The sequence below is a fragment of the Colobus angolensis genome, unplaced genomic scaffold (assembly GCF_000951035.1).
Source record: "Colobus angolensis palliatus isolate OR3802 unplaced genomic scaffold, Cang.pa_1.0 Scaffold38, whole genome shotgun sequence".
Classification (NCBI taxonomy): Eukaryota; Metazoa; Chordata; class Mammalia; order Primates; family Cercopithecidae; genus Colobus; species Colobus angolensis.
Genome location: NW_012117154.1, coordinates 9,963,664 through 9,973,734, shown reverse-complemented (window position 1 = coordinate 9,973,734; position 10,071 = coordinate 9,963,664). Strand labels below are relative to the sequence as shown.

Below are 10,071 nucleotides of genomic sequence, written 5' to 3'. Positions count from 1 at the left end.
CCCGGTCGGCCGAGCGGCAAAATGTTCGCGCTGCTGGTCCCGCGCGGGCGGTGCCTCTGCTTTGTGTCCACCAGGACCGCGGGCCGGGCTCACTGCACGTGTGGGCGGCGTCGGACCGCGCTCAGCAACCGCCTGGACAGGGCCAGGCCGTTTTCCCCTCCTCAGGAATTAGTCGTTGGCCGTGGGCCGCCGCAGGAGGTTGAGGCCTATCCCCGGGGAGGCTGCTGAGGTGAATCTCAGGGGATCCGCAAGGGCTCCCTCACCCCAGCCCGGGACAAAATCCTACGCCACCAGCCCGCCGAATGCGCCCCCACAGCCGGGGGTCCCGGGTCTTCAGAGAAGAACTCGGCCGAATGCGGTCAGAAAGCCCGCGCGAACCGCCTGGACCTGCAGGCCCCGCCGCTTGGAAGTTCCCGCCTTTCCCGACTGAGCCCGTGTCTGCTCGTGTGTCTCTCTGATGTCTTAGGTCTCAAAAAAGAAAAGGTTTTTAGTAGAAAGAAGAGAAATGGGGCCGTGGGTTCGTGGTCCCAGGGGGAAACTGACGTCGCATGAGGTCGTCGCCCCTCAGCTTGAGCTGAGCGGAACCTGAGCGTGAAGAGGTGAAAACCACGGAAGGTTTGGGTGCCTTGGAGCTCCCTGGACACCCGAAGCCCAGACACAGTCCCGGGGTCTGCACCGCCTGTGACCTGCAGCGGGACCGCCGGGGTGGGCGTTTTCTCAGCGGGCGCGCGCGTGGGCGGACTTGGGAAACTAACTGGAGCGAAGTGGCAGAAAACCAAGACGGGGTGGGTGACCTCGCGCAGGCCGCCCTTTCCTGTGGAGCATTTCTTCAGCTAAACCCCGTATTTCATGTGTCCAGGTCTGGTGTCTGGGTTTCTTTGTAGTCCCTCCGCCTGTTAGTGCGCCTTCACTTGCAAACGGTTCGTCGTGGAGGGCCGTGTGCTTCTGTTTGCAGCAGTAACCATGCCCTTCCCCGAGCGTGCTGGAGTGGCTCCTCGCTGACGCAAGCTCACCTTGCAGCCTCCACAAGAACTTGGGATTCTCAGCAACTACGACTTAAACGTGCCCTCAGGAAGCCCTGGAATCTTGCTCAGAATTTTTCTTTTTGTTTTTTTTTTTGAGACAGTCTCGCTGCGACGCCCAGGCTAGAGTGCAACGGTGCAGTCTCGGCTCACTGCAGCCTCGCTCAGGAAGCCCTGGAAGCTCAACCGCCAGAAACTTCTCGCGACTCAGGCCACGGTCTTCTGTGTGGTGAGCGGGTATCCAGCCATCTCCTGGTTCCCAGACTCGGAATTGGGTGGTTTGCGCAAACTCTGAGCAGTGGGCTCATTAGAGCAGGGGCCAGGCAGGCAACACAGCCAAGCGAGCAGGGGCTGTGCCCACAGGATCACACTTTCCAGGAACAGAGACCCAGACTGTGCCTGAATCTCACAATTGTTACGTGTATACATTTACAACTGTGGGACTGAGGGGATGTGCCCAGGTTTGCCTAGACTGTTCCTCAGAACCCCAGAGTCATTTCTGTGCACATTCTGGAGAGGTTCTGCAAATGTTGGACTTGGGTCTTATTTCAGTTCTTTTTTCTTTTTTTTTATAGGCAGGGTCTCAGTCTGTTGCACAGGCTAGAGTGCAGTGGTGAGACCACGACTCATTGCAGCCTCAGCCTCCCTGGGCTCAGGTGATTCTCCATGTCAGCCTCCTGAGTAGCTGGAATTAGAGGCACACACCACCATGTCCGGCTAATTCTTGTATTTTTAGTAGACACAGGGTCTCGTGTGTTGTCCAGGCTAGTCTCAAACTCCTAGGCTCAAGTGATCCACTCGTCTTGGCCTCCCAAAGTGCTGCAGTTACAGGCGTGAGCAACCTCGCCCGGCCTCAATTCATTTTAAACTGTTAAAAAGCTGTCAAGGCCAGGCAACCACTGCACTCCAGCCTGGTGGCAGACTGAGACCCCAACTCAAAAAAAAAAAGCTGCCCAAATAAATTTTGTAGATACTCAGCCTCAAGGAGGGGAATGTAACTCCCCGCTCCTTAAGTGTAGACCACACATAGCTACTTCCTCCCAAAGAGTGCAATGAAGAAAAGGAGGGAAAGAACCACTTTATTGTGGAGAAAACTGACAGATTCCACCTCAGCCAAGTGACCCAGGTCAGCCTCACAGTTACAGGGACACAATGTGTGTCCCTGGTGTGATGGGGTGACAGTGGCACTTCACCCCTAGATGCTTCCTTTCTATAACCCGTAGTCCCAGTCTAACCAGGAGAAAACAGACACATTTTAATTGAGGGACATTCTTCAGAACATCTGCCCAGTACTCTTTGAAACTGACAAGGTCATCAAAAACGAGGAAAGTCTGAGAAGGAGCCTAAAGACACATAACTCAATATAATGGGGTATTCTAATGGATACCACACTAGGGATATGAGGCAAACCTAAGGAAATTGTCGAAGTGTGGACTTTAGCTAATTGTGTCTCGATAATTATAACAAATGGGCCGGGTGCACTGGCTCTGGCCCAAAAATTAGCTGGGCACAGTGGCACGTGCCTGTAGTCCCAGCTACTCACGAGGCTGAGGCAGAAGAATCGTTTGAAACTGGGAAGTTGGCCGGGCGCGGTGGCTCAAGCCTGTAATCCCAGCACTTTGGGAGGCCGAGACGGGCGGATCACGAGGTCAGGAGATCGAGACCATCCTGGCTAACATGGTGAAACCCCGTCTCTACTAAAAAAATACAAAAAACTAGCCGGGGGAGGTGGCGGGCGCCTGTAGTCCAAGCTACTCCGGAGGCTGAGGCAGGAGAATGGCGTCAACTCGGGAGGCGGAGCTTGCAGTGAGCTGAGATCCAGCCACTGCACTCCAGCCTGGGCCACAGAGCCAGACTCCGCCTCAAAAAAAAAAAAGAAACTGGGAAGTGAAGGTTGCAGTGAGCCAAGATTGCACCATTGCACTCTAGCCTGGGCATGGCAGCCAGACTCTGTCTCAAAAAAATATAACAAATGTAGCACACTAAGGTAAGATGTTAATAAGAGGGGAAACCACACGTGGTATGTGGGATCTCCATGTACTATCTTCTCAATTACTGTAAATGTAGAACTGTTCTTAAAAAACCTATTAGGCCGGGCACGGTGGCTCAAGCCTGTAATCCCAGCACTTTGGGAGGCCAAGACGGGCGGATCATGAGGTCAGGAGATCGAGACCACGGTGAAACCCCGTCTCTACTAAAAAAATACAAAAAACTAGCCGGGCGAGGTGGCATGTGCTTGTAGTCCCAGCTACTCGGGAGGCTGAGGCAGGAGAATGGCGTAAACCCGGGAGGCGGAGCTTGCAGTGAGCCGAGATTGTGCCACTGCACTCCAGCCTGGGCGACAGAGCAAGACTCCGTCTCAAAGAAAAAATAAATAAATAAATAAATAAACTGACAAATCCATGCCTTTTGGAGCGTGTTATGTTTACTATTAGAGATCCCGAGGAGGCAGTTCTTAGTGCTTCCCATTCACTTGGCAGTCACAGCTGTGGGCACACAGGCTCAAGTCTCTCCTTAAGTCAGTATTGCAAACCATACATAATAGTATACTTGATCAATATATAAATGTTATAAACATTCCACATCAAACAAAGTAACATTTCACATCAAGAGAAAGAGGAGAGGAAAAAAAGTTAACCAGTTCAAAAAGGAGAATCTGTCTGGCAAGGAAGCATCTCTGATGTGGGCAGAGCCTTCAGCAGCAGATGTGGAGGGCTTCTCACAAGTGACAGCAAGACTGTAAAACGGCTGCTTTGACCGGGTGGCATTCTGCTCTTTTCATGGCCATAGAGTACTCTGGTGAGGACTGATAGTAAGAGTGTTCTTGTTTATGTCCTTACCTGGGTGGGTGCAGTATCCACTGATGAGGACATGTCTGGTCCCTGTTGGCCTGATACCCTTTTTTTTTTTTTCCCCCCCCCCCGAGGTGAAGTTTCACTCTTGTTGCCCAGACTGGAGTGCAGTGGTAGTGTCATGTTGGCTCACTGCAACCCCCGCCTCCCGGGTTCAAGCAATTCTGCTGCCCCAGCCTCCCAAGTACCTGGGACTACAGAGGTGTGCCACCACACCCAGCTAATTTTTGTATTTTTGGTAGAGATGAGGTTTCACCATGTTGGCCAGGCTGGTCTCCAAATCCTGACCTCAAGTGATCCACCCACCTCAGCTCCCAAAGTGCTGGGATTACAGATGTGAGCCACCCACTATGCCTGGCCCTATCTTTTAAAAGCTATCAGGGGCCAGGTGCTATGTCTCACACCTGTAATCCTAGCACTTTGGGAGGCCGAGACGGCAGATCACTTGAGGTCAGGAGTTTGAGACCAACCTGGCCAACACGGTGAAACCCCGTCTCTACCAAAAATACGAAGATTAACCAGGGATGGTGGTGTGCGCCTGTAGTCCCAGCTACTCAGGAGACTGAGGCAGGAGAATCACTTGAACCCGGGAGGCAGAGGTTGCAGTGAGCTGAGATGGCACCACCACTGCACTCCAGCCTGGGCAACGAGTGAAACTCCATCTCAAAAAAAAAATTGTAAGATGGAGTCTTTTTCTCAGATGAGGTCACTTATATCAAGGGTGCTCTATACAGTTGCTTAACTAAATTAACCTGGTTTTTGTTCTGTGCACACTCAGACTGTTTAAATGTCTCCCAAGACTGTCACTGTTAATGACTGTGGACAAGAGCTGGGTTCTTTTATTTATTTGTTTGTTTGTATATATTTATTTATTATTATTTTTTTTTTTCTAGACGGAGTTTTTGCTCTCGTTGCCCAGGCTGGAGTGCAGTGGCGCGATCTTGGCTCACTGCAACCTCTGCCTTCCGATTTCAAGCAATTCTCCTGCCGCAGCGTCCCGAGTACCTGGGATTACAGGCTCCTACCACGACACCTGGCTGATTTTTTGTATTTTTAGTAGACACGGAGTTTCACCGTGTTGGCCAGGTTGTCTCAAACTCCTGACTTTGTGATCCGCCTGCCTCAGCCTCCCTAAGTGCTGGGATTACAGGCGTGAGCCACCGCGCCGGGCCCTTTTTTATTATTTTTTACAGAGATGGAGTCTTGCTACATTGTGCAGGCTGATCTCCAACTTGTGGGCTCAAGTGATCCTTCTGCCTTGGCCTCCCAAAGCACTGAGATTGCAGGCATGAGCCAACGCCCAATGGCACTGGGATCTTAAACATGGGGCCAGAGTCTGCTCATGTCCAGCAGCACCAGTGAGGACCCCTGACTGCCATCTGGGAATGTGTGGCACCAGGCAGGTCATGTGACCCCAGCCCACAACCTCCACAGATCTGGAGGGAGGGTAAGGCCTGGTTTCATGCTGACTTCATTTCTAGTTGGATGGCCTCCAGGGTAAGGTGAGTTGAACTCTACATCAGGAGTAACCTAGCCCCTCCAGGGCCAGCAGGTGTGAGGTGCGCCCCTCCGAGGATCTCCATGAGCTGCCTCTGTGAGCCTGACCTCCTATGGGCTGGCCAGCCTTCACCCTATCACTCACTGGTCCAGTTCCAGGCTCCCCACATGGATATGGATTGAAAGACAGGACAGGCACACATGGGCCATTTACAGAATTGAGGGCAAGAGAGCAATTTTGGCCACTGAGACAAGTTCCTGGGTTAGCTACATTGAGCAAAGTGCTAACCTCTGCCCGTCAGGTCTGCAGGTCTGGGCCCCTGCTGCTGACATCCCCCAGATGTCATTCTGCCTGCTAGTGGGATCGACTAACTCGTCAATGTGGACTTTAATGCCCCACCAAGTGCAGACCATGCTCCTGTTTTGCGTTACCCTCTGCAAAGCTTCCTGCATTCTTGGCTCCCTGCCCGGTTGCCCCCAGCTCCAAGGTGGGACGCATCCCCTGAGCACCCGCACTGGTCCTGCTGAAGCCCTGCCCCTCTGCAGGTCACAACCCCTCCTCTGTCCCGCCCCTTCTGCTGCCTGGAATTTCCTGAACTCCTTGGTAGGCAGTCTCCCCACCCTGTCTTCCTTGCTTGCTCTGAGGGTCTCTAGGAGGGGAGGTGCTGTTAACACCCTGGAGGCAGTACGCAGGGGTGGGGCACCCTCCCCTAACACACAGGTTCTTCTGGACTGGGTCCTGAGGCTGGTGGTGCACGGGGGTCACGACTGTCCCGTTCCCCCAGGTCTGAGGGCTCTGCCCCTCTGCCTCAGCTACTGCTCACTTTTTTTGTCTTCCTGTGAAGCCCAGCTGGCCACACCTGGGGATGAATGTTTACAGGTAGCCTGAGGACGCACGCACAGTGGAAACCTGGCAACCTGGGGCCTCCCTGTGTCCGGCAGCCTGGCAACGGTCATGCGGCGCCCAGCGCTGGCTTGTGGGGCACTGCAGTCCAGGGAGGGTGTGGCTGTCTTCCCACAGGGCTCTTCTCTTACCTCAGGCTGGTCTCCAGGAGGTAAGGCCAGCCCTGCGGGTGACGCTGGTGCTTGGGCTCCTGCTAAGCAGTTCTTTCCTTCGAGTAACAGAACCAGGGAGGGAGGTGGGCTGCGGCCTCCCCTGCCCCTACGGTCGTCTCCTGCAGCTCCCACCATGCTGGACTCATCAGCGGCAGAGCAAGTGACCCGACTGACGCTGAAGCTCTTGGGACAGGTGAGGCAGAGCCCGGGATGCTCCTTTTTTAACCACTCCCAGGCTGTGGCATTGGAGGGACTCTTCGAGACAGCCCTACAGGTGCAGAATGCAGGGCCGCAGGGGCCGGGCCTGGGGCTGGCAGCCCAGTGGACCCATCCTCAGACTCAGTCTTAACATTCTCTGAGGGTCTGGTCCGGGGGGCCTCGGTGCCTGGGGGCTCCTCTGCACCCCCTGCCTGCATTGTTCCCTCTCCTGCTGTCCGAGGGATCTGCTGCCCGCCTTTTGCCAGCCCTGCATCCTGGCCCACACGCCGCCATGAGAGAGAGTCACCCTTGGACACACCCAGTAGGTAACTGCTCAGCTCAGGGTTCAGGTGGGGGATGATCCAGGCATGCACTGACGGGGAAGCCTGGAGGCCTCACCAGTGCGGTCTCTCCCAGGGTTGCACTTCAGAAATCTGCCTGAAGGGGCCACTCAGAGCATCCGCCCTTAAGCTTGAGGTGGAACACATGAATTCGCTAGAGGTCAGGCTGACAGAGGCAGCTCATGAAGATCCTTGGAGGGGTTCGTCTCCCACCTGTTGGCCCTGGAGCGGCTGGGTTATTCCTGACCTACCATTCTCATCACATGGAAAGCCTCTTAGTCATTCCTGGAGCACACACGGCCTTTGCCTGGAGCCAGTGTCTCCGTCACGGTCTCTTTTCCTCACAGAAGCTGGAGCAAGAACGGCAGAACATGGAAGGGGGACCTGAGGGCCTCCACCTCGAGCCAGGTGAGAGCCCCTGGGCTTCTTGGAACCAGCACAGACAGACACAAGTGTAGCCGCGCCAGGGGGAGGTGGGGACAGCAACTCTGGGAATCACCCCCACTCCTGGTACCGGCAGGACTGTCCTCAACACGTTTCCTTTACATTCAGAGTTGAAGACACCCCCATTCCTTATCACTTTTAGTCTGCAAACTCCAAAAGGGTGCACCTTCATTGTTCCCATTTTGCAGATGAGAAAATGGAGGCAGAAAGAGGTTGCTCACCCTGGCAGTGGTCACACCCAGATCAGACCCAGTTGCTCTGGTTCCAGAGCCTGAGCTTGCCCATTGGTTGGGGAGGAGCTGCTGTCCTCACTGTTACCCGGAGACGTCCGGGGAGGAGCTAAGGAGGCCGGAGGAGCATTTCCTGTTCTTTGGAACGTGGGGCAACCTGTGACCTGTGGGGGCTCAGCTGCCAAGGGCAGAGCCCAGTCTCAAATACAGAGAGAAAATCCCAAACCAGGTCCCCTGACTGCAGAGCCAGTGTGAGGGAACAGAATGGCTACCAGTGCCCGGGGCAGAGAGTTTGGGGACCCCCAAGGACTGGCCGGGGTTCCCAATGGCTCCACTCCAGTGTGATGCTGGGTGGGGGGCAGGACCCCTGTGCCTAAGGGAAAGGAGGTCAGAACCCTGCCCCCCACCTTCCGGAGCCTTCTCTTAAGTGCAGACCCTTCACCAAGGAGTGTAGACTTCGTTTTTTTCTTTCTTTTTTTTGAGAAGGAGTCTCGGTCTATCACCCAGGCTGGAGTGCAGTGGTGCAATCTCAGGTCACTGCAACCTCCACCTCTGAGGTTCAAACAATTCTCATGCCTCAGCCTCCCGAGTAGCAGGGATTACAGGTGCACTCCACCACGCCTGGCCAACTTTTGTATTTTCAGTAGAGATGGGGGTTTTGCCATGTTGGCCAGGCTGGCCTCGAACTCCCGGCCTGAAGTAATCTACCCACCTCAGCCTCTTAAAGTGCTGAGATTACAGATGTGACTCACTGCGCCCGGCCAGATTTTTTTTTTTTTTTTTCCTGAGACAGGGTTGCTCTCACTCTGTCGCCCAGGCTGGAGTGCAGGGGCCTGATCACAATTCACTGCACCCTTGACCTCCTAGAATCAAGCAATCCTCCCAGCGCAACCTCCCACCGTTGAGATTACAGGCATGAGCTACCACGCCCGGACTGGGGGGCAGGCTTGAGGGATGTGCAGATAGTTGGGGGTCAGACCAGACTCTAGACCACTTGGGGCCAGAGGGTGGCTCCAGGTGGCCAAGATCAGGCTGCAACCAGCCCCGTAGAGGCCTTGGCCTCCTGGAGCCCAGGGGACTCTGTATGAAATGCACTCAGGAGGAACCTGGTCATGTGACTTCAGGCTCCCTTCCAGGAATGAGATAACCATTGGCCAGACTCCAACACTGAGGTCCCTGGATTACCCCTCCCCTGATGCTGCCCCTTGCCCTCCTTACCCAGCACTGGTCCCTCTTTCTCTGGGATAAACTAAGCCCAGGAGCTTCCCAGGCCACACCCATCCTGGGAGTGTGGGTGAGGCAGGGCCTTCCGATATGGGTGCAGTGCATCCAGTCCGAGTGCTTGTGGCGACAGACTCTACACGTTCCTTGGTGAGCAAGCAGGTGCTTCCCTCCAGGAAATGAGGACCGGCCGGACGACGCTCTGCAGACTGCTCTGAAGAGAAGGAGAGACCTTCTGCAGAGACTCCGGGTAGGCCCTGAACCCTCAGAGCGAACCTGGCTGAGCTCACCGTAGCAGAGACGGCTGCTCAGCCTTACGGCACCGGGTGGGAGGATATTGGGGAAGACCTTTCCGGACTCTCAGGGCCAGGCCCCAGTGAGGGCACTGTTAGCTTAGAGACCTTCCTGGGGGCAGATTTCCATCAGGGCAGGAAATGTTGAGTAGGGGCCCAATTCCAGGAGGACCTGGAATTCTGGGATGCCGGGAGGTTTGCTCCCACAGCACTTACCAAAGATGCATCCGAGTGGCAGAGACGCCGGGGAGGTGGGGCCGCTTTTCTAGGGGGAGATCTTTGCAGCGAAGTAGGCCTGGAACTGGCTTGAAAGAGAGAACAGATCCTGTTGGCTGGGAAAAGAAAACAACTGGAAACTAGCTGACACGCTTGGGTAAATTTCAGACGGAGGCCACCCTTGTGCGCACACCCCTCGAAGGGTCTTCCAGCCATGGCCATCCTGCCCAGAGAGGGGCCTGTACCTGGCCCAGGCTGGCCTGAGCCTGAGGCTGGGGGTGCCTCTGCAGCGTTGGGGCTCCCCCTCCCCGGTGTGCAGCAGCTCTGCATTGTCCTTGCAGGAACAACACCTCCTGGATGAGCTCTCTCGGGCCCAGGCCTGGAACAGGGCAACCAGAGGAGCCCTCGGATCAGCCCTGCCCCCTGAGCTGCCCCCCACGGGCACCCTACCCGCTGCTTCTCCATCCCCGCTGGCCCCAGACCCGCCAAGGATCATCCTGCCTACGGTAAGAGGGCGAAGGCAGGGGCACATCTGAGAGGAGAAGGCAGGTACAGAATTAAGATTTTATGGCTGGGCACGGTGGCTCACGTCTATAATCCCAACACTTTGGGAGGCCGAGGTAGACAGATCACGAGGTCAGGAGATCAAGACCATCCTGGCTAACACAGTGAAACCCTGTCTCTACTAAAAATACAAAAAA

The 10,071-nt window shown here is 55.2% G+C and overlaps 1 protein-coding gene across 1 annotated transcript in view; it reads left to right on the top strand.

Annotated features, from left to right (window-relative positions):
* The first annotated feature begins 21 nt into the window (after positions 1-21).
* LOC105520495 (chromosome unknown open reading frame, human C21orf58) overlaps positions 22-10,071 on the top strand; it is a 22,008-nt gene continuing 11,958 nt past the window's right edge. The window contains 8 exon segments of the mRNA XM_011954246.1: positions 22-181; positions 269-444; positions 1,168-1,216; positions 1,219-1,251; positions 6,412-6,620; positions 7,314-7,374; positions 9,038-9,111; positions 9,712-9,876. Coding sequence (XP_011809636.1) covers positions 22-181; positions 269-444; positions 1,168-1,216; positions 1,219-1,251; positions 6,412-6,620; positions 7,314-7,374; positions 9,038-9,111; positions 9,712-9,876 — 927 coding nt within the window.